The following is a 24,841-nucleotide window of genomic DNA, read 5'->3' as shown; positions in this document are numbered from 1 at the left end:
AAAGCTGGGTTTATATACTATGTGTGTGTACAGAGCTAATTAACAGTAAACCCTATATAATGCAGGCAAATCCTTTCATAGCTGTTTTGTACCCCTGCACAGTATGACTTCAATAGAATTTCACAGCATCTCTGAGTAGATGATGGGGAAGGGAAACCACCTCTAATAAACTGCTTATGCTCATTGCTTTTATGGTGCTCTGTTCCATTGCTTGGAGGAAAGTGTTCCATATGCTCTGTATTTTTATAGAATAATTATAGTCATTCTGGAGGGGAAGAGGAAGAGAATCTGTATAAAATAAGAGGAAAAATAGGATCGGTGAGTACAAACTAAGCTACATTACTTGATTGGTAAAAGATGCTACTCTTGAGAGACTTTTAATATGAAGCTTTCTGATGCTGTATCAGAACAGAGCAGTTGAAGAAATAGATTTATTTTTATTTTTTAAGAATCAAGACTAGAAAAAAAGGCAGTTTCTAGTCCTGCCTCTCTGGGTTGGACAGAGCTTACACTTGATCTGTCTAGGACAGACTGATAGAGAAACCCCTGTTCTGTGTGAGAACTTGCTGCTGCTGAACCAGTTCTCAAACAGATCTTTGCTATGGGCACTTCTGTTACCACAACATTTCACTGCCTGGAGTCTTAGGAGGAATACATTTTGAGTACCCTTGTGACATGAATGAAAGTCACTGCAGTGATTTCTTGAGCTCCCCCACTTTTTAGCACTCTCACTTGGTAAGACTTGTCTACTTAGAAAGGGTCTAGGTGGGTTTTCCTTCTTTTCTGCTGTACATATCTGACCACAGAAAGCAAAAGCTATCATTGTCTTAACACTTCTGTTCTATAACATGTTCAGAAAGATTTGTCTGGGATCTATGGAGGTTTCTACTTCATCTGCTATACTCATCAGGGTTGACTGGTGTGGTCTCATAGTATGCAAGGATTTGGTAGGTTCTGCTACTACAGGGAGAAATAAACTGTTAAGGTTGGAAGACTGAAAGAACTAGAAGCAATTGTCATGCAAGTGCTTTTTAAAACCTGTTCTGTGGCTCCAGTAGTTTGAGGATCCTGTTGAGAGTGCACAGGATAGAATAAGGCCAGAAATCTCATGTTTCTAGTAGTTTGTTATACAAAGAGTAGAATATGAGTGAAATACTCTTGCAGTATATCAAGGTTGTTGATACTCATAGATCAAGTTTCTTATCAGCTATGCTCATTTGATGGGTTTGGGTAATTTTCATGATTGCACAGTGGTACATGACAAAGAGTTTGCACCATGGTGTTGTAGAAGTCGCCTTTGCAGGTCTTCTTGTGCATATAGGTGTGACAGTCCTTATTGTCACATTCGGTATGTACCAGCCCTTGTGCCTTCTTCAGCTGCTGAGCTCTGAAGAACCATTAGTGCAGCGCCCAGCCTTACAAAGCAAGCATGCAAGTTTCTTGCAGAAATGTGCAGGGACTTGTGTTTGGTCTGCTTAGCACACAAGGTAAGATCATGAATTTCGTAGTACCTCTGTTATCGCTGAGCTTCATGCCAAGTGTTCATTAAGTCCTACCCCTCTGTGGCTTGAGTACAAGGTCCAGCTTGGTAAGCTGTCTGCGTATGTTCAGCCCCACCATAGCAGCAAGCTTCTCAGTTTTATAAAGTATCATGGAAAATTTACAGAATTCAATAAACACACAGTATTTACCAAGCATTGGAGTTTTGTCAGGTCATAACCAACTTCCTTTGTAGAGACTTCTCAATGAAAGTTTTTGCTTTGCTACCACAGGTTACAAAATAAATTTTCAAATGCATTTAAAACAAGGAAATTCTTTGTTCAAAAAACTGACTAAATTATTTTTACTGAAACTATGAGCAGAAAAAATAAGAAATAATTAAGCCAAATATCATAGGTCACTACTGAAAGACAAGAAGCATTAGGAAATTCCAAATTGGAAATGGTTTGTTAGAATGGAAAACAACACACAGCCTTGTTGCAGAGGTCACTGTTTTTATTTCTCATCAGGCTACATAAGCTTTGTGTTGTGTGTCTGTACTGGTTTGGCTACACAAATAATATATGATGCAGAAATAAAATTGTGCCATGAAGAAGTGACCTTATTATAGAGCAATGGTATATATCTCACCACTCTTCAATGGGTTTCTTTTATGGATTGAAATGAGGATTTAATTTAGATTTAATATTGTTATAAATTAATTATCTATTATTAAAAATACATTTGTAGAGCTTTAGAAATATGTAAGATGTAGAGTTGTTTAAATCTCAGTGAATGGTTTCTTAATAATTCATTAATATTTAACATATAATAAATCAGAACTAAAGCTTTCTTACTTCCAATCTACCTGTGTATTGCAGAACTTGTCACTTTCATATTTAGACAATTTATATGACAAATGTATTTGAGTTTAGAGTCCATCCAAGACTTAATTCTCTGCATTCTGGCTTACTCAGCATGACCTGTCAGGTGATACAGGAGCTGCAATTCTTGCATAAAATAGGAAGCTCTTGGTTGGGGTTCTTTAGAACAGTACGTTGGTAGTGGTGTGCTTGTTCTGTACACATGTATACAGTCAAGTCTACTTAATTAGATCTCTTCAGATTGAAGATACTGTGTCAAGCCATGTAATCTACTGCAGGTAGGGACTGCATATGGGTTTGGGATAGATTTACTCCTTTCTGATACCTATAAAGTAATCTTATTGTTCCTCCCTTCCTTTCTTGGAAGATACTTTGGTGGAGCTGTATCTTTGGTACCGTGAAGTTTTAGAAAGCATGGTACCTAGATCTTGGTTTTATTTGTATGTAACCTTTGAAAATGAAGTTTTCTTTAGGGATGACAGTACTTTTGTCAAAAAACTTCATGCTTTTTTCCAATGAGATGTAAATTTTTAATGACACCATCTTCACGCAGAGGTGAGCAAGCTCTTTTGCGGACATATTGGCTGTTTAATCAATAGAATATAATGCAGATAATAATTTCTGTAGTTATCTGAGATTGAGCAAATGGTCAAACAGGCAAAGAAAGATTGTGGGATAATGTGAAAAACAGGTGCTGGCTCATTCTGATTGAGCTTCTCATTGGCAGAGAGTTGGGAGGAGCTTACTGTGTATTTGTCTGTTCTGGTACATCTCTCAACAGAGCTGGTAATGCCTTACCCTGAAGAGTTGGGGCATTTACAGACAAATTTGAGAAAAACTACAACCATGTCATCAGGACAAAGTGCCAAACTTCTGTTAAATGTGGTCCAGTCATGATGTAATCTCTGATTTGTAAGTTATATTAAGTCTCTCTTGCAGTACCCGCAGGAAAATTGAAATGCAATCAGCCTTTTAAGTAAGTGTGAACTGTTTCCTCAAATAATTTGTCTTAGACTGCAGGTACCCTGCCTGTGATATAGTCTGTCCGTTAGAAACACAGGCCATCAAAGCAATACACCAAGGTGTTACTTGTCTCTTAAAATGATCACTTGGATTTTCATTACATGTTCTTATTTTACTCACTGTTCCATTTTAACTCATAGCTGTCTGCTTGTAGTAAAGCTAATGATGTTTAGATAGTCACTGAAATTAAGTAGCACAGATATTAGAAGGCACAGAAGCTGTAAAGCAGCATAACGTGAGTGACAAGAAGAGGTGACAGTGTGTCAGTATTGCTGAGTATAGTAATACAGGTCATGCTGAAGAGAAGAGAAGAGATTGCGATCCCTACTTTTGGCATTATAGCATGTTAATCTGCAAATTAATCTAAAAATAATGCAGGGAGCATGGACCATGATATAAGGATCCCATAGGCTGGTTCGTTAGAAGAAAAGAAACAGTGATGACCTGGTAGACTGGAGGGAAGAGGACTAATTATAGCTGGGCAATTCACCAAACTGGTCTCTAAGTTCCCAGTAGGCTTGACTCAGCCATCGGGGTATTTTCAGTTCATTTCAGTGGGCTCTGTATCAGTGGGCATCACTTTGTTTGATTGAATAACCTTCCTTAAAGAAAATGTGTACTTTTCAGAAATAAATGACCTGTTTCCCTTCCCTGAATGGTCTGATGTAGGGAAAAAAAAATAGTAAAAAGTATTCCTGCATTAAAAATGGACCACTGGTTGTTAATATGCGTAGTCTCAATCACAGTAAGCATAATAGACAAAGAACAGATAGAAGAGATAATATTCTAGCTTTAAAATAGTCCTAGCTCCTGTAGATAAGTTTTTCCCTCCCTCGCGGCAGCATAATCCTCTGCATGTAAATGACTTGGATGCAGGCTAAGTTCAGCGCTGTCTCAGAACTTCAGCTTTGCGTGAACTCTCTCTGCTTTGATTTCCTGGATCAACCAGTGAATGAGGCTCCAAATACCAAACTTTGGGATGTTTGAGTTATCTCTTAATCAATGGATTTCCAAAATAAGGAAGCTCTTTCCCTTTCCAGGAAACTTCCAGTGAGAAAAAGGCAATTACTAAGAAAGCAAGGCAAAACCTATAGCTGTAGCAGTATGTTTGCGTGTATTCTCTCTAGTTGACTTCTTCAACCTTTTTGTGCTCTTCTCACTAAAATACTTCAAATACATATTTTTTTTGAAGCGGGATGAGAGGAAATCCTGCTCTCCCTTATGGTAGAGCTCAGAAAAAAAGATGTCTGAGCCTTCTCTCACTTTGTTTTCTTGAGCCCTAATGAGTTTCAGAAGCTGTGAGACCTTAAAAGGCACAAAACGTCAGCAGGATCCGCTGTCTGCCAGAGGCTGTTACTTACGTATGGGGGTTTTGGCGGTGGAGGCAGAGAAAGAGTTTGTAGCTGAAAGAGGAAAAAGACATTTTTAAGCTGGATCACTATTTCCCTGGATTCTTGGCCTGCTCTGTTCTGGGAGTTCAGCAGCTATTGGAAGAAAAGTATTTTTAACATTTGGAACATGCATAGATAAGGCGGTATCTGTAATAAATTCTGGACTGTTCTATCATGCTGAAATTTGGGAGAAGGAAGAGCTGTTTTACTAAAATACCACTTGCCTTTATGTGGGCCTTACTGTACTGCAAAATAATCATAATAAAACAGCTGTTGTAAAGTCTAGGTTACTCTGAGCAGTATCCTCACCATGGACGCAAGCTGTTTTCCTAATCAAGTCACATCTGTGACTATCAAGATGATAGGAGGTTGCTGTGTACATAGGCGCAAAAAAAAATATCATCAGTTGAGCTGAGAATAGAAGATGAGGATAATATTCACAAAGACTGGTTTCCCGTGGCTCACTTTACAGCCAGTGAAGTGAAATAGATTCCTTTGGGTGGCTGTGGATACAGAGGAGAGGAGTGAAGGTGGGTGGGTTTAGAGCTTCTAAGCTGAACTTTTCTTTTCTGAATGGCCTCTAGGGAAATGCTGGCAGTGGGATGATGACTAGAATTAAGAGGAGTTGCAAGATACACCAGAGTTTCTCTCTGCTCTGCTTGGCAATTTAAGAACTACTGGGAGATGACTGATAAGTTACGGACAGAGAAGAATTTTTGGGCATATTATCGTATAGGAGATGATCCTGTATAAGCCTTGTGTCAGAAGGAGCATCTCAATTTTATGTGAATTGTTTCCCCATAATCAAATGGGATTTTCTAATGATTGATATAATTTGTGTAGGACATTTAGACAGAATGCTATCCTTGAAAAATAACAGTGATAAATCCAAAAGTAGCATCAGCCATACTAAGAAATAAATTCCTTATACCCTGCTCCTTTTCTACCTTGGATTTTCCTCAATATTTATGAACACTGGCTGCATTTATTCCCTGCTATGCTCCACAAAGATAAATTCTTCATATTTAGAACTCAGATTGAGGAGTGGCTAAAATGTATGTCGAAGTTAACAGCATCATGGCCATTACTAGTATTCTAATAAATGTCTCAAATGCTATATTTATATATACGTTTATACCAGTGCAGAATTAAGTGCTACTGTGTTGAAGTGTTACTATTTTGATTTAAACTTTAAATGAAACATTTTTAACCATGTGCGTGTGTATGTGCGTATATATATGTATGAATGTATGTAATAAATGCACGGGATAGGGGTGCATATTTCCAAACACATTCTACAAATCTTCCATGTACTCTAAGTTTAATCTCAAACATAGGTCCAAAAGGTGCTTTAATGCCACCACATATTAAAAAACCTCAGCTGAAACCCATGTAAGTTCTACATTTATCACAAAACAAATGATTGGATATGACAAGAAACTTGAAGATTTGGAACATAGGGCAACAATTCTGTTCTCATCAGTTTATCATGTCCTATTTTGTTTTGATGGCTTTCTCCCCCCCTCCTCTGCCTGTGTCGAGTGCTGAACCTTAGTCTGACTGCTCACTCATGTGAAGAGGCTTGTTCACCTTGGTGACATGGCTCATGGGAGCGTAGACGCAGAGCTGGACCAGCAGTGGTCTGACAGAAGTTAGGGCTCTCTTTAATGTACAGAATCTGTTCTCACAAAGGCGAAATGTAAAGTCGTAAAGGCTTCAGGAGGAGGAAATCCAGGACAGAATCTCAGGCTTTATCCCCAGTCCTTGAAGGTTCTCTACAGGGAAATACTCCTGGAGCTTGTGAAAGCAAACACTCGCTGCCCCCTATGATTCAAAGCTGGATCAGGTTAAGAGTCCAGTGTTCACAGTCACTTAGACAAAAAATCTGCTCTGTGCTCCTTAAATCTTCTGAACAATTATTCTATGGAAGGACCAGCATTCCAAAAAATGATCCAAAGGGGCAGGTATAAAAACAGAGATCGGTGCATTTTCAAAAGAAGGATGGTGATCTGTGAAATAAGTAAAAGTGAAGGGCATGGGGTAAGAGAAACCTTCCTCTTGCTGTTCTGTAAAGGCAGGCAAACCACTGGTGCAGTCCCACAGGCAAGATTTTGATTAGTTGTTTATGGGGTTGGATATTTTGTATGTTGAATAGCTCTATTTCAGCAAACACTTAACTGTAACTTACAAGCACTTTCCACCATTGGAATTTGGAAAGCATTTTAAAAAAGCAGCATAAGGAAGAGCACAGCATTCAATCATGTTTCCTCTTGTTGATTATTTAAAATACTGCTGAGCATTTTTTTCTGCTCTCTATTTTTCATGGTTTGATTTATCACCCAGCAGAAGTGATTTTCCCTCCATGTCCTGTACCAAATACTGGCTACCAAAAATTTTAGAGAACCAAGTAATGAATGTCTAATTTATGATGAATACATATCCTTAGAGATCTGATTGTTTTTCCAAACTCTGGACCATATACCTACCTACATAATTGTTTGTTAACTGTAAAGAAAAAATGGCATGCATTAGACTGAATCAAGCTGCCACCCAAAATGTTAATGAATTCCTATTAATATTGACTGCAGTGTTCCCTCATCTGTACAATCACTGATGGAGCAAAGCTGAGGGCAGGTTGTAATAATTTCTGAGCCATTTAGGCTCAAGTTCAGCCTTCTGCTTGGGAGGTTGTACAGGCTGTAGGGTGAAGGTAATTGGCCTGCCCATGTCTGCTAGAATACATAATGGAAACCAAAGTGTAGCAATGAAGAAAATGTTATAAAAATCTTCCCTGAATGCCTACTGCAGAGTGAAGGAATGTTCCTGCTTGGTTTCAGTGGCCAATTTTATGTTAGGATTTGTATTCTCTTTATGATCCAGCTCCCACTGAAGGTTTTGGCTACCCACTGATGTAATATGGGCACTACCTTGTATTTCTCCAGCTCCTCAAGTCTGCATCAGACTGTGCTGTTCTGTGGTACTTATGAATCTGACAGTTAATGAATAGAAAGCAGTGCCACCAAAGTAGTCTCTCAGCATATAATGTCATAGAGGAAAATGCACTTTAGTTTTCTACTTGAGAAAAGCATGTTTTCTTATTAATAATTTCATGTACACAGACATAATCATAGAGCCAGTTGACTGCAAGTGCTTGCAGAGGAGCAGGCTGAGTTTATTCCTTCTAACAGGAATGCTTTATGCAGAGAGAAACTCTTTGAGCTTATGTTGATGGTTTTAGTTTCAGAGCAGTCCATCAGCGCCCATGGTCATTACAGGTCTAGTTTTCTTTAAATAAAGCAAAATATTACTCTTCCCAAAGAAAATGGGAAATATGACAAGTTTATAAAGAGGGTTGTTCTTTAACTTGATGAACTGGCTTCACCTGTGCGTCTAATCTAGTGGATTTAACTGGCTTTCTGTCACAGATAAATCAATCTACATTATATGGGACCTGACTTGGCATATTTTACAAGGAACATTAATCTGTTTACTTAAAGAACAAACCTCAAAATAAAGTCACTGTACAAGTTCTTAACAATAGCATTTCTTTTTTATGTTGTAGCAGAAGAGAAAAGTCTCAGCCTAAAAACACCAGGATGCAAGAGATGTCAGATGGGCTTTTCACTTTAGTAAGGAGAGAAGCCCGTGAAAAGCCTTCATGTTGATATTGTAATCCCAGAGACTTCAGCATTTATTCCCAATCAGCTGTATTAGCAGGGAGATAAAATTGAGAGTTCTTAGTAATTTATGGTGACAAACCTATCAGAAATGTGGCTATTCTCCTAAATTATGCCATTCAGACTTAAAACTAGTTTTAAAGAAATCCATTGTGCACTGTGTGTGCTTTAATTATAGTAAAGATGTCATAAATTTATAATCAATGCATATTAATGTCTAGAATCCTAGGTTATATTAATGTTCAAAGCTATACTTAAATTTTTTTTTCTTTGTCCTCATTTATTTTGCTGAGTGAAATAGGGAATCCTACCTTTAAAAAAAAAAAAACAAGGCATGAGTAAGACACACTTGTACAATTGAAAGAATGCGCATAATATATTTTTTTGTTTTGTTTTCAGTAAGCACTCTGATAACAAAAATATGTGGAAACCTTCAGTTAATGATGTCACTGTATGTTAAACATTTTGAAGTATCCTAACAGCACAGTTGCTCTCAACAGCACATCTTGGTTAGTGGTATACTAGAGGAGGAAAAAGTGTATGCTGTCAATTAGAGACTGCAAGTTTCTGTCTGCATGTTTTTCTCATTTGGCAAAGCCGGTGAAGAAACTTCGAGTATACAAATAAGTTGATTATACTGATCTAGAAATGTTCTTATATACGTGCTTGAGGAAGTCTTCAGTATAGGAACCAGTGTGGATAAGGAAAAAGCAATTTTGTCTATAGATACCTGTTTGTCAGGATTAGCCTTGTCCAAAATGAAAACTGTGATGTTTAACTGCTGAATGGACATAGCCGTAGGCTGCACTGTTGTGGTCATTTTGCATATTGAAAAGTTGTGGCTAGAACTGCGTGCCACTTGTCAGTACAATGGAATGAAGTTTGCCCACATCTGGATTAAATACGGCATTGGTAGTAATTGTGATATCAGCTGTGAGTTAAAATTTGTGTTTACACACAATAAAATTTCCTAATCTGTAAATAAATGGTGACATATGCCAATGTTCAAACACCCTCAGATTAGGTGACGAAAGGGGAAGGGGAGCCTTGTTCGTGAAAAAGAAAAATATAAAGCAATGCATGTCTTAATGTGAATAAGATTAGATAATTTCTTCCCAGCAGGAAGCTGAGGAGCACTGTTTTTGTGAGCACTAGGCACACTGGAAGTTGTGGTTGTAGAGCTCTGCCAGGGGAGTGCTGCACAGCAGAGAGTAAAGCTACTAAAACATACACTAATTTGCTTCCCAGTCTGGTTGTTTATCTTGTATATTTTAAATACTAAGATTATTGTTCCAGGATTAGCAGAATCCATTAGATCTCTAAAAGTGCAGCTTCGAAGTCGGCTGAACTCCCCACTGATGGAAGGGATAAGGAATGCAGGACTCGTCCATCAGGAAAAAGTAATGACCTGATAATGAAAATTTACAAGAAGCGACTACTTAGCAAATATTCAAGGTTGTAATGAATCCTGTTTGGATATATAGATAAAATGTAAAGGAGGGCAAAGTGGAGACAGGAACTTAAAGCCCTCTTAACAGCTCGGCTTCAAAGCTCAATTTATTTACATATCATATTAGGTGGGTTAGTGCCAAAGATAGAAAAATAGGTGTTCTTTCTCTGCTTTACTCCATGGACCACAATTCTATTTCCTTTTCCCCTTCTTCTGCACTCTCCAGTCACAAGTATGAGACTGTGTGCTCATCTAAATCAGTAATTAGGTTTTAATACCTGGTCTCAAAGCACTGTGGGAATTGCAGATGTTTTGATGTTTTGGAGTGGATGGAATGATGCGAACCCCCCTGTTGAGCATCCTTGTCCATCTTGCAATACTAACTTAGAACCTTTTGTCCCGATTTTGATGTGTGGTAGTGGGTGTTACGTGCTTCTAAATAGGAAAAAACAGTACACGTTTAAAGAGAAATATATATTATTCATTTCTCCTAAGGGAATACTAGAATCTTACTTTCAAGTTTTAGCCACGGATACACAGTTTCTAGTTTAAAAGGCAGGCTTTTTCACATGTTGTGATTTTTTTCCCTCCCACTGCCTCCTCCGCTGCCACCTTTTCCAATCATTAATTGGGTATTCTGTCCTCAGCCAAGGGAGGGATGGGGGATAGCAAATACATTATGTGAGGTTGATTTATGATTCAGGGCCATATTTCTTGGACTGCTAAGTCTATTTTGATGAGCACAGAAGTCCAGAAACACCTAGCAGAGATTGTTTTCATCCTCTGGGGTAGATTTTCAGTGTGTAAAGGAAAGTAGTGGCTGTATCAGGAGTTTTCTGTTGCTGGGTTTGTGGTGGAGCTGAAAGAAATATGAGCTAAGATTGACTTTTGGCCGTCCATTATTTACGCTGGACGGACAGGACTGAAACTGAACTACTGCTCTTTGCTTGACTTTATCCTTTCTGAGACCTAGCAGAGACATGAGGCCTCCATGCTTTTAAAAATCACTTTAAAAGAATGGAGGGTTTTCATAGTGAAATTTTTGTCTCTGCATCAACATTGCTTCTGTTAACTTTCATGGAATTAGTTTTAAGTGGGCAGTAGTCTGAGGTGGGCAAATGTAGCAAATTGCATTCACAGGGGTGGTTGTGGGACAGTAGTGTAACAAAAATGTAAGTGGATTAAGCCCTTAATACCACTAGAGATAAGGAGATTTGCGTGTCCAGCTGTATGTGAAGCTGAACTGTTGGTTAGGTGCATATGCAAAAAAATGATTGGATTAAAAAAAACAAAATGGGAGAAAGGTTTCATGTTTTCAGCGGCATGTCTGATCAGCGCCACCTTGCAGGGATCCGTGTTAAGAATTATGTAAAAGAAAGGTAAACAACACGTTAATGAAATTCACCAGGGTTTTAAATATAAGCCACTGCAAACATGAAAATAGTAGAGAAATTATACAGGAGATTTGAAGATGTTAGCAGAATAGCTAGAAAAGCAAACTCAGCCTAATGAACCTAAGTAAAAATAGCCCAAATGAGGTAGGTGACACCCAGAAAACTGGGTTTAGAAAACAACAGTGAAGTGCACTGACGATACCAGAAACTACTGAAGGCAGTGGCTTATCATTTGGTAGTGTAGCAGATAAAATACATGACTGTTGACTTTGGGGCTTAGCTCAGTCGCTGAGTGAGGAGAAGCTGCATGGTGTACTATCACATCCATTTAGGTCTGTGATGTTTGTTTCTGTCATGATTTTTATGCAAGGATAGTGGACTTAGGAGTGAAGGCAACTGATCACTATTTGAGTTGAAAATAGAACTTTTTCTGTATTTCAGTTATTTGTTTTTGCCTCGCATGCTATATTATTCCATTTATGCTCCCTTTTTAAGCTTTCTTGATAGTGTGTTTAGATGGTGTCTCCTGAAAATTCAGATATAATATGCAATTACAGAATATTTCACGTTAATAACTAAGTGCTTGTTTGGTGAAGTTTTTGAAAATGACTTGCTTTTTTTCAAATCACTACTAAAAATTATGAGGACTTTCTTTTAAAGTCAGTGAGAGTTGACATGATGGATCATAAACGTTCATTTTGAACCCCTGTACTCGATAGCAATAAAAGGGCTGGAAGGAATGTGCAACATCACTAGTTTTTATGTCTCCTTTGGAACCATTTCCTTATTATGGTCTGTCATGTAAATATCATTTGGGCCATTTTTAGTGTACATAGTACCATAAAACTCTAATTATTTATTTTGACAGCTGTTATGATAGTTATTAATATGTACTTTAAAGCCAAGAGATCTCCTGCCTGTTTCGTCAGTCTGTGGTTTGGTGGTGGTTGTTAAAAATTGTGATTGTTTATACCACATTAAAAAAAGAAAAAATTCCTCTGCTTAAGTACATTAGTACTATCTCTACATAAGTCTTTTGATGTCTGGTGTTTTTCATAATTGCCTGTTAAAGAGTTTCTTGCATCAGCATCATAGAAAGCACATGCAAATGAAGAGGAGCGTTGTTTTGAGTGGATATGCCAGGTCCTTTAATCTGAGCTCTGCAATCAAAACGGGCAGAGTAATCAATGGGATTAGAAATGGCCATACGTCTTAAGGCCAAACTAAATGAAGGAGGAATGTCTCTGTCTGAGGAGTAGGTGGTACTGGACTTGTATTTCCCAAGCATCGTAATCCATTTCGCAGCCAGACAATGTTCAGCTTCCTTTATTTACAGGCTTTATGGTTTCCGGCGTAAGGTTTTTGAACTGTAATAGGCCTCACAGTGTTGTTTAATGTAAATGTGTTTTCCCTGGGTAAACATGATAGTGGTGCTGTAATAACTAGATGTGGGAGTATGAGGCTTTGTGTCCATTAACAACATGAAGTGAGTAACACAATAGGATTGGATCTGGAGGATGTAATCGGTAATGGTCCCAGCGTCTAGGCTGTGTTTGCTGCAAGGAATTTTTCTTTGCTTTAGCTCTGGACTGATCCTGTGGATCTTAATGCCAGTTAGAGGTTAGAGCACCTTAGGTGCACTCCAGAAACATATCTTCTGGTTTTGTATCTGACATGAATCCAGGTTGTGTGCTTTGAGACCTCTCTGAAGCAAACTGCAGTGACAAGGGGCAGTTAGGACAGTTTAGAGATGGGCTTCGAAATGGTACTCGGTGGTAGTGTAGACACACCTTAATAAACCAGAGCAGGTTAGATGACACTGCTTCCCACTGCTCTGCTTTGTGGTAGGATAGAAAAAGAATAAGAAATGGTCAGATAAATCAATTTACTATTTCTTTGGGAGGCTCCTTTAAACGTTCAATATCTGTGTGGTACGTTTTTATTAATAGGCCGTAATGTATCTTTTGTCATCATTCAGACATAACCAAGGAAGGCTGTTAAAGCATAGCAGTGGTATTTCCCCAGTCTTGACAATAGTTAACCTATTTCCTGTAGTTACCAGGCACTGGATTTGGCACCACTTATACTCTGCAGTTGTTAGGCTGTCTCTTTTTACCCATCTTTTCAGCTAGTGTCCAGCCACTGTTGGAGGGATGTTAAATGCTGTGAGAGTGTTTATATTGGCAAGTTGTTGGTATGCTATGAAAATGCCTAATTTAAGGTTTTGGTTTGCAGGCTGCTACCCACCCTTTAGAGACAAAGCAGGGAGAGAGGTAAGGAAAACTGAGTCAGAGCACCTATTGCTTTGACTTTCTCTTCAGAGGGATCCTGCTTCTCTCCACTGGATGTGTAGGCAATCTCCAAATGTGGGTGCCTAGGTCAAACAGAGTGACTCTCTGATACAGTCTTTTTGCTTTGTGCTTGTATAGTAACTACCGTGATGCTGGCCTACTGTATCTTATCACTACGGAAAAACAAATTAGTAATAGTAGCTCGTGCTGCTCAAGAGCCCAGAAAGTTGAAAGTAGTTATAGGAGTAGTGGGGGGAGAACAGGTCTTGTGCAAAAGCTGAACCTTGCTTGGCATTCTTCACAGGAATTTTGTGGCTCCAGCACACCAGTCTTTTGCTCTGGGATGTGGATGTGCTGAAAAGCCACAGCAAAACCAAACGGGTGCAACAATAACCCCTGACCAAAATGTATGTGTGTAATAGTAGTGAACCAGGAACTCCAAGAGGGTGGATTGTTCTAGTCATGAATTACATTGTTCAAATATTATAAATTCCCTCTACTTGAGGAAAGTGTACAAATATGATGCCTCCAGATTTGTCTATGAAACACCATGTTTGAAGTTGCCTCTCACTTCCTCCGTACTCAGGAAGGCACATCATATTGGTAGTTTGGAAATTTCTCATTAGTTTATTTTCCCTAAATGCACAAGCCTATGGGTTAATCTAGATGGATTAGAGTAAGTAGAGTTAAAGCTCTTGCAGGAAAAACTACAGTCCTCATTTTGCCATTGCAGTTTTGTGTTTGCCATCAAAGTGCATGGTCTGTCTCCTTGTCCACACGACTCCTCACATGTGCATGGCAGTTTGGGAAAAAAAAAAAAAAAAAGTAGAATTGGTATATTGATTAAAAACAAGAAAAGTCATGCCATATGTTAATGTGTTTCCTCTGACTTCTCATTTGGACTGACTTAGAAATTCTGGTCATAAGGCAGTTAATAAGCTTTCCAAGTGATTGTGTTTTATGTACCCAACCATCCTTTGGTCTCTCATGCTACCTAAAAATTAAGTCTCTGATTCTGATTGCTAGAACCCCTCTGATTGCTGCGGGAGTTATTGGTGGCCTCTTCATCGTCGTCATTGTGGGCCTGACATTTGCCGTGTATGTTCGACGCAAAAGCATTAAAAAGAAGAGAGCATTGCGAAGATTCCTGGAGACTGAGGTGAGAGTGTGCTTCTTCTTGCAGAATATTTGAAAAGGTATGCAGAGCTGTTCTGATTTCATATTAAAGATGTTCAGGTCTTCAGTTACCAGAGAGACCTGTAGAAATCCTTTTGCTAACTTCTGCAGGACTAAACTGATGGAATGAGTGAAGCTATTTCAAGATGCTAATTTTTTGTATATATATATAGATAGATTCATGGCTTCTGAAGAGCAAAAAAGATCCACGTGATCACAAAGTCATGTTCACCAGATTTTTGAACTTACATGCTGCTCTCAACTGAGCTTCTGTCCCAGTTCATCAGTATATTTAGCATCTCTTACACTTAAATACTACAGGTTTTCATCCAGTGCATACTGAGGTCAGCTTTTAAGACTGAAGTAAGTTCCTTCATCAAGCCCTGATGCAAACTTAAGCTCATCAGGAATTCTTAAATGCAGAGACTGTCACTTACTGTTGCTCCCAGTGCCTACAATGCCTTTGTGGTTCAGATTTTGTCAAAGCCTATAGTCACGAACAATAATAAAAATGTATTTTATTAAGCCGAGATACTTTCCAGAGCTGGACCAAATGAAGTCCACAGTTCTACTGGCAAAAATATGTAGTGGAGCTATAGGAAAGAGTGCTCTGCCTGCTCCATCCTGCTCTTTCAAGTGCTGGTAGTGGAGGTGGCAATCTAGGAAGTATATTGAAACATAATATTAAGTGGTTATCTGTCAGCTACCACAAAGGTGATTACTACCATCTCCTCAGTTCTATACTTGAGACACTTTGCAAGTGATGATATTTTTGAATTAGAGTCCCCATTTGTAAGATAATAAAGCTTGTGAATACTGTTAGCTAGTGATTCTTTGTTAACAGTACTGTTTCCTGTTCTGTTCCAAGGGTCCTGCTCCCACTCATCTCCACTGTAGAGCCTGGGAGCAAATGATTTATGCGTCCCCAGTCTGTTTGCCTAAGTATCTTTAAGCTTGGCTAGAATCTGTGTTGCTTATTGAATACTGTTCAGCTGCATAGAAGGCTTACCAGTACTCAGCGCCTTTAGATATGTAAATCTTGCCATTGTATCAACCTCTACTTAAGCATAAATTATTTTAAGCAGGTAGTTTTCATTGCATTTGGGAAGTATTGCCTTTGAAGTCCAGTTCTCAGTCTCCATTTGGTCAGATAAAAGCTGTGGCTGACAGTAGTTCCTGAGGGACCAAGGCCTGCTGTTGAACATGTGGGAAAGCTGTTGTCTTGGCTTAGAAATTGAAGATTAAATCAGGAGCATCCTGAGATAAACACACAAGCAACTATAGCTTCAGCTAAAGTCTCTGTTTCTAGGTGGAGATTGTAACAGACCTTTCTGTAGATCATTCTCGATAAAACTCTACGAGCAATTTTTTAGACCCCTACAGCACTTCTCCCTGCCGTACCTGTATTGCTGGACTGTGACACAGAACCTGTTTTCACCCTTCACAAACTGAAAATGCAGAAGTGTACCCCAGTCTGTCTACTTTTCTTTTACAGTAAACCATCTTTCTTTCATGGTGTAAGTACTGGACATCTGAAGTGGAAAGGAGGAAAGAGAAATCACTCTAAAAAAAGGACAGCTCTCAGATTATTTCTGTGATAGCCTGACTTGTTGCTCTTTGGCTTTGTTAGGTTTTCTTACCCCAATAATTTCCAGATACCAATATTTTTACCTGAACAAAACTAATTAGTCTGGTCAACTGATTAAGTAGATCGTGATGCTCAAAGAGCCAGAGAAGTAGTTCTCAGACTGCAGAGCATGATGCATTTAGCCTTGTAAACAGGCAATTTTGAAATTCTGCAGTGGTTTCAAACCCATTCGAGTAGGAGCAGTCCTGAATTATTTTCTTCGTCCTGTAAAGGAACAGACTATTTTTCATTGTTTAGAGTATTGTCCTTTTCATATATTTTTAATTTATTTTTTAAGAAGCATTGTTTTTCTGGCAGAGACAGTATAACATTTTGATCTGAGAGCATTTTTAACTGAATGTGCCATTGTGGCTCATTTACAGTTTCTTGGGACATCTTGAGCAAATTGTTTAATTATGCCTTTTTTTCAGCAAATTACTGGCTGTTATAAATTAGTGGTCTGCTATAAGATGTTTCCTCCTTAAAGCTGTCCTCCTGTGTGGTATAACAGAAGTTCAGAAAAAACAGTCCCTTCCCCCCAAAAAGACCATGAGCATGATGAGCCATTAAGTGAGGGCTATTAAAAAGAAATATGGCCAACTTAAAAGACACAAAAATGGGCAAAAAATAGTATGTGGTGCACTGATAATAAATGCTGTATTTCTGTCATGTAGAACATATTTATACTGCCTCCATTAGCAAAAGTCCTTGGGTGTGTTATTGTGACACCAGTTCAATTTCTAGTTCATAATTCCATCATGCAATTCCTGGTGAAAATTATTATGTATTGAGTGAAGATTTTCTTTATTGGGTCTCTTGGTTTCGTAGCATTGTTCATTTGCTTTTGAAGGTGAGAAATCTCTCCACAAGTTGGCAGGTCAACAGACACCACCACTGTCTTATTCTATTACCCATCTGATGGGTCTTCACATTTTCGAATATTTAAGATTGTTGGATTTTCCTTCACAGCTTGTGGAACCCTTGACTCCAAGTGGCACAGCACCCAACCAAGCACAGCTTCGTATTCTGAAGGAAACTGAGCTGAAACGAGTCAAGGTTCTTGGCTCTGGAGCCTTTGGAACTGTATACAAGGTGAGAGTCTTCACTGTGCAGCAGTGAGCTCCCGCAGTTAATTTTTGAACAGTCAAGTTCTGCATTGCATCACAGCACCCTTTACCATGGATGGATTCATGAGCCCTGTGTATCTGGGAAACTCAGGATAGTGGAATTGTGTGGGAGGAGCACATCTTCAGGCTCAAATGTTGACTTCAGTTTTAATCAGACGTGCAGATATTATTTCTTGGTGAGAAAAGGAGTGTCAGCCACAATCATTCTTGCATGTGAGAGGACTACACAAGCTGGGCTGTCTTGATAGTAAAATGCTGTATCAAATTTTGTTATTCTGTTCTTACATAATTGCATTACAGTACACTTTTGGAAAGCTAGATAATAATTTTGAATATGCTTAGACAATAATAAAGTGATAAAAATGGGTACTATGAGGTTGCCAAGAACACCGCAATAAGAAAGGAGTATGGAAAAGTAGCCCAAGACACACACACAGTTTGTGAATTTTAATTTTAAAGTTTACTTTTTAGCTATCTAAGCTTTTAATTCTCAGATATCAATTAATGAGAGAAATAGCCCCTATATGATTCACTCTAAATACATTGTCCTCAGGGCGTCCTGTTCCTGCATGATGGTATGACCTGGTGATAATCAGTTTTGACAGTTGCCTGACAGCTTCAGTGAGTTTAGCATCAGAATCCAGACAGAAAATCCAGGGTTTTGTTCCATTTTATCAGAATTGATAGTGGAAGAAGTATGTGCATCGTTGACGTGCTGACATTACTCTCTAGAAATTCCATTGTGGACAGGAAAATCAAGGGGACCTGGTGAAGACATTCACTGATACAAAATCTTTCAAATTGCATAAGGGTTTGCTTTTGGTGTAAGCAGTAGTTTTCTGGGATTTTTATTATTTCATAGCTTTGTGTATTCTCAGTTCTGAGGTTCATAACTGATCTGCATACTGTGATAGAATGCATCAAAAAGAACTGTAAATCTGAAGTTTTTATGATTGTTGTCACTGTCTTCTGACACTTTTTCTTCTTTTTCTAGGGTATTTGGGTCCCTGAGGGAGAAACTGTAAAGATCCCTGTGGCCATTAAGATCCTTAATGAGACCACTGGTCCGAAAGCCAACGTGGAGTTCATGGATGTAAGAGATGATCAATGTCTTGGAGTTTTTCCAGGGGTGAGGGGGGTGTCTTTCTGTCATCCACAGAGATTGTGAAGAGGAATTTATGCCAGTTTTCTTTCCTTATATTTAAATAATAGATAGAAGGCTTGTACACAGGGCCAATATTGTGCTGATCCTCAGTGTCATCCTACAATATCATGTCCCCAGAAAAACTCAGCTGCTGAAATTTTGTGTGTAGGCCATTCCCTTCCTTCCCTTAGTCTTTGACAAGCTGTCTCAATATTCATGCATATCCATAGCATTCTCTATTGCATCAATGTACAAACAAACAAGGTTACACCTCAGCTGCAGGTAGGTCGGTGCTGCTTCTCTGAAGCTGTAGAGCTAGGCAGATCTGTATGAAGCAGCGCTCTGCCCTGTTTAGCTTACTGCACTAGTAAATTCCATTCCAGAACAGTATGTACCCGGGCTACCAGAGTGATGCTGGGGCCATGGTAATGAAGGGCTGGGTTTTTCACTGTGCAGATGTCATGGACCTGAAGATGCTTGAAATTGTCTTATAAATGGTCTTCCATCAGTGGAAGGCTGTGAAACTCCTCTGTCTCTTGTGCCAGACAGTTTGTCTTTCCATGGCAGAGAAGCTAGAGACGAGAGAGAGGAGGAGTTGCAGGGGAGCATCTTGCCATGTATGCGAGTCTCTGCTGGTGCAGAACTTGCTGGAACAGAAATTTAGCCTTAGCTCTCTTCTGCTTCAGTGTTCCTGAGAACTAAGCACTGAGAGTCTGGGAGCTATCAGCCAGCAGCAAAGCGTGTCAGGGAGGGAAAAAAAGAAACTGCTGGATTTTAAAAGCCCATTTTGCTTTACTAATATGAAGTATTGTTATGAAGAGGTCAAGATTATAATTTTCATGAATGTTCTATGTTCACAGAGACTGTGCACTCAGTTTTTAGCTCCATGTCAGGATCAAGCCTCATTGACACTGTGAATGTGTATGTCCTGTTCAGTGACAACTTTTTAACAAACCATAGAAATTTACACTTTTAGTTTATCATTAATAAGACTGTAAACCACAAGGAGAATGTGCTCCCATTATATAGTCTCTTCTTCCATCTAGCAATGAATAGATAGATAGTTATGGATTTAGTTATTTCAGAAAAATTACCACATGTGAATTCTTAGGCAATTGAATGAAGGCTGTATAGGTGAAGGTATTTCCTGTGCTTTTTACAGAGCACTGCACATGTATGTTGATGACCTTCAATAATCATTGTGCACAAATTTTTAAAAAAAAAGGCATTTTGACCCTGTTCAAAATGAATGAATTGTGGTAAAGGGATGAAGAAGCTTAGATGTTTGCCTAATGGACAAAATAATGTTATTCAGCACCCTTTAGAAGCGAACGTGCAGGGAATGCAAGGGCGTTGAATGCGACTTGCGCTCCATGGCCGATGGCAGTGGTCAGTGATGTAGATTCCAGCCTCAAGATGAGGGAGTTGTTATCACTGTACGAAAGTCAGTGAAACTGAGCGACTTGCACCAGCTGAGGATCTGACCCCATCTCTGATAGAGAAATGATAGTAATATCTCCTTCTCTGATATTGATTAACCCTGAAGCACTCTATAGAGAAAATGTAAGGTCCTTGTTAAAAGACAAAGTTACTTGTCTGAGGTTTCATAGCTCAGGTTGATGAGCTGACAATTCACTGGACCACATTTCCCTCCACTGTATGTGTCGTAACATCTGAGAAATGGCTCAGAAATTATGAAGGTTTTTTTTGGAAACACTCGAGATTTTACCTATATAAGGTACAGCCACACTAGGAAAGGTTTCTCTTTAAATTAACAGTTTCTAATGAGTGTCTGACCCAGTAGTAACAAGATGAGAGAAAAGTTAAAGTTAATAATAGAGGTTAATAATAACCTAAAGGTTATTCTTAATAAAAAAGAATTGGACTTCATCACTAGTTGATATAAGTGACAATAAGGAGAAACATTTTCTATCAGTGCTGCATTTGATACATGTACAGTGGTCTGTAACATCCTTTGTTGTACTGCATTGATGAAGAAGAAGATTTAATTTCATTCCTTCGAAATAATTGCTTATGTAATCATCCTCACCTCCTAACCCAGTCATTTATTTCCTGAAACAAGCCACGTTTTTAAAGAGAATGACCTAGGCATTGATTATGGTTTTAATGGAACTGCTTCTATCTGTCCTAGAAAGTACATAGTTTTAAACTTTTTAAAATTTTAAGCTAATATAAGGAGATAACTTGAATATCTTTCACTGAAGAGTAAGATAGTAGAAAAATGTGTTTCACTCATTCTCACCCCAAGGCTTTGGTCAGTATAACTATCCTGATAAACCTTGATTCTGTATACTGGTGTTAGTTTATGAGGAAAATTTAAGTGTACATATGAAAGCAAAATGCATCAGTTGTGATTTCAGTAAAAAGAGTATTATGAATAGTCATTGGTTAAAAGCAGTTGTATCAGATTTTTTGAAGTTATATAGGTGGTTAAGTTCCATTATGAATATAGTGAGGGTTAACTCTTAAGTAAGTGTCTGACATGTTAGCTATGAATGGGAAGAGGAGGTTAGTGGGAAGGAGTGTCATTATATGAGTCACACCTTTGACTTTAATTTGTTGTACTTGTCAAGTACAGGTCTGCTTTTGTCAGCAATTACTTCTTAGTCGATTGTGTATGTCCTTGTACTTGCAAGTAAAACTTGCCATTCTTTTTAGAGAGGCTCTGGAAAATGTAAAGCCTCTTGGAAACTGCAGTTTGTATACAGAGAGAGATTACTTGGGACACTTCAGCGTCTACAGAAATAGCTGATATAGATATTAGTGGCATTGTCCATAGGCTCTGGTCAAAACTGCTAATGTTGGCAGAATGTAAGTCTAAAAGTGCTCTGCGAACTGAAATTTTGCTAAATGTTACGCTAAAAGAGTAAAGAACAACAATTTGGCTACTGGGCTGTCATTTCAGCACCTTGAACACTCACTAATGGATCTCTAATGACTATAATGATATAATGCATGATGTTAGCACCTGTTATGGCCAAACACCTCCTACCCTCCTCCCATCAGGGGATGATGAATTGGCCATCATCAAAAAGTACATCCCCTATTCAGAATTTTTCTTTGGGGAGTTGCAGCAGAGTCTATTTTCTGGGCTTTCTCCACACATTCCCAGCTAGCGCTTTTTTCTTTTACCCTACTCCCTGCTTTCTTACATGGCTTTCATCACTGCAGTAGTCCATCCTTGTCTGTTACAACAGTGCAAGCTGAAGTCTACGAAGTAACCCATACCACCTTCTCCAGGGCAGAAGCAGAATGTACATGTAGACTTTTATGGATTCGCTTTCACCCTGCAGAGGTTACTGTTTTGTAAAATGCAGGTTTACCTTTTTTCCACCTATTTCTGAATATGCATTATCTCTGGAATAACTTCACAATCTAAAGAATTTCCCCTCAGGTGTTGAAAGCTTTAGGTGCTTAAGTTGTGGGGCGTAGTTTCTTCTCCCTGCTTGGCTGGTCATACCTCATTGTCCCCAGAGGGTGCTGGAATTTGAATTCAGAGTGCAGATGTCCTTGCTACTGGTCTACCTGCCAGCACATCTGGGAGGGGAGCCACCAGTGGGCACAGAAGGTATCAGGAGGGAAGGATATCCTGCTCCTTACCCTAAGACTGGTAACAGAATATATGAGGGTCCTGAGTTTTAGGGAGGGAAGAGAGACTTGTTATGAGGAAAAAAGGCAGATATGTACCTAAGAAGCTACTTGATAGTAGAACCGGGACTTATAATTTCACATGTGAAAACAATTTCCCCTTCTCAGCCTCAAATTATTTGACTGTTATGATTGTCTGATAAGTCAAGTAGCCATTGGCCTGATCAGATGGTTTAACATCAAACCAGATGCTTGACTGATAATGTATTACATTCCAAAATCGTGCTGCAGTTGGAAAGCATAACAAACCACCTTTGAGGCTAAAAATATATATCCTTAAGCTAACGTGTCATGGGAAAACAGGCAATTGATGAGGGCCTTTCCTCTCTAGTCCTCTAAGCTTGGTGTTTTCAGGAAGTAATCCTGTGAGCTGTGATTCTGTCCAGGGTTTTGATCCACTTACAAGTTTAATCTATCCTCTCTGAACTTAAATGCTCCATTATCTGTTAGAAAATAATTAGAGGCTGCAAGCACAAGTCTGCATACACAGAGTTCCTTGGGAGTCCCTGAGCTCATTGAGATGAAGACAGTTTGACTGATGGTGGTCAGCTGATACTGGGCCAGAAGCTAATAATAGAAGGCAGTGCTGCTTAGCTAGGTGAGAAAGTTAACTTGGGAAAAATTAAACTGAAGGGTTTGGGATTTATGGTTGGAAATAAATTTCCCATTCTCATTTGTTTCCTGGTAAGAGAGCTTCAGAGGCAGTTGGTTTCTTTTATGGTTTTATAATTAAGATCTAGGGGGCTTCTTGACTTAGCCTGGACTTACTGTAGTTCCCTGCTGTCTCTAGGAGCAGCTTCAGTGTGCAGGAGAGCATTTGTCAAGGGAAGTGAAAAGGTAATAAGTGACAATGACCTCCACCAGGCATGCAGCAAACAAATTAAAGCTGCATATAGGGGGCTGATGCCCACATCCTTTATTTATGCCTGGCCTAATTAACTAAATTAATAAAGCAGTCAGTTGTCCTGTACTGCAAAAAGAAAGAAAAACATTTCCTAAATTATAAGCCTGTCTTATAATAAAGAGAAGTCCCCAAGACATATCAAACTTAGCTTTGGCTCAGAAGTTTCAAGAGGAAAAAAAATCACGTAGCTGACTAGCAAAAGATAATTTTATCTCCTGTTCAGCTGAAAACCTGCAGAGATCTGGATAGGTCTAGGTTCTTTGCTTCGTTTCTTTCTTTGTGGACATGCTCAGTGATATACGGTTTCTCAGTTGACACGGATGCATTTACACTGAGTCTCCTTGTAAGATCCTGCCTTACACGACTAAGTAGGTGACTGGAGAAGTATTTTTGTCTGTCCCTTGAATTCTTTTTAATTCCTTGTATACATCTCATACTACTTAGCCAAGTGTTTGATCTGGATCTTCAACAGTCCATGTAGATGCTTCTGAAAGTCTGAAAAGACATTGCTACTAACAGTAGTTGAAGAGTACATCCAGGCACCCCAGTCATTCCACTGGCTGCATGGCTGCTTGGGAAATGCAACTGAGTTAATATTGAACCTCAGTTTAAAGGGCAGCTTCAGGATCAAGTGAAATCTTTTCTGGCAGCAGCAAGACATTTTTTCTTGTCCTCTTCTGCTGTCATTTATGTAAACATCCTCCTTTCCAACTGGCATAGGGGGTCTCTGTAAGAATAGATGATAATGAACAGCAGTGTTGCTGCACTACCTGGCAGTGTGCTTCAGCTGCAATACAAGCAGGTTTTCACTCCATCTTGTTAAGTTGCTGGGGGTGGTGGGGCAAGAGGTGACCTAACTCATCTGATCGTCGACTCCTTTTTGTGCAGTCTCCCCTTTTCCTCCCATTTACACTCACTTTAAGTATAACCATTTAGGAGGGGGAACTGTTTGCTTGTCAGTTCTAGGCACAGAAGCTCGCTGTGATTGCAATTACAATTTTCAGCTTGTCCAAAGATGCCAGAAATCAAGCTGTCCTTGAGAACTCTGCATACAGTGCATGAGCCCCAAGAGTGATCAGCCTCTGCAGAAGCTGGAAATCTGATCACTACTGAAGGTTAACTGCTTTTAGTCAGCTAAAGATTCACTGTTGCGAGGCCACATTTCTGTTATTTCCATCTTAAGTAATAATTTTGTCTTTAAATGTTTATATCCTCCAGTAATTTTTCCTTCCATAGTATGTGAGGGTAAAATGTGTGTGTGTGTGCAGGATGCTGTTAATTTTCCATATGCAAGAGCATGTGGCTGTATGGAGAAGGTATATACAGAGAATGGATGAAGTATAAGCACAGACAGACAAGCCAGGCTGTTTGGAAACAGTTCTGCTGGCGTAACACACTGACTGGAAAATGCAGTGAGGGAAAGAGAGTTTGCCTGCTGCTGGTGATGGGGAAACCTGAGCCGTGTTGAAATCAGTGGGAGTTGTGAACTTGTGAGTGAATTCAGCAGGGCTGGGACTTCACCTCTGCAGTTGTCCTTCCAAGAAATCTGCCACAGGTTTAAGGGAGAATCACCTGCTTTAGTGAGTGACTGACGTTACGGGTTAT

General features: G+C 39.1%; 1 protein-coding gene across 8 annotated transcripts in view; it reads left to right on the top strand.

Annotated features, from left to right (window-relative positions):
• Positions 1-24,841, top strand: part of ERBB4 (erb-b2 receptor tyrosine kinase 4) — a 640,083-nt gene that overhangs the window by 495,856 nt on the left and 119,386 nt on the right. For all 8 annotated transcript variants that reach the window (XM_042783933.1, XM_042783931.1, XM_042783930.1 and 5 more), the window contains exons 17-19: positions 14,616-14,748; positions 17,362-17,484; positions 18,514-18,612. In XM_042783933.1, the coding sequence (XP_042639867.1) occupies positions 14,616-14,748; positions 17,362-17,484; positions 18,514-18,612 (355 nt within the window). The remainder of the gene's footprint in view (positions 1-14,615; positions 14,749-17,361; positions 17,485-18,513; positions 18,613-24,841) is intronic.

This window comes from Tyto alba, unplaced genomic scaffold, assembly GCF_018691265.1.
Source record: "Tyto alba isolate M040663 unplaced genomic scaffold, T.alba_DEE_v4.0 Super-Scaffold_7, whole genome shotgun sequence".
In the NCBI taxonomy this organism is placed as follows: Eukaryota; Metazoa; Chordata; class Aves; order Strigiformes; family Tytonidae; genus Tyto; species Tyto alba.
The sequence above is the reverse complement of the archived record's forward strand: the minus strand, read 5'-3'. Positions and strand labels throughout refer to the sequence as shown.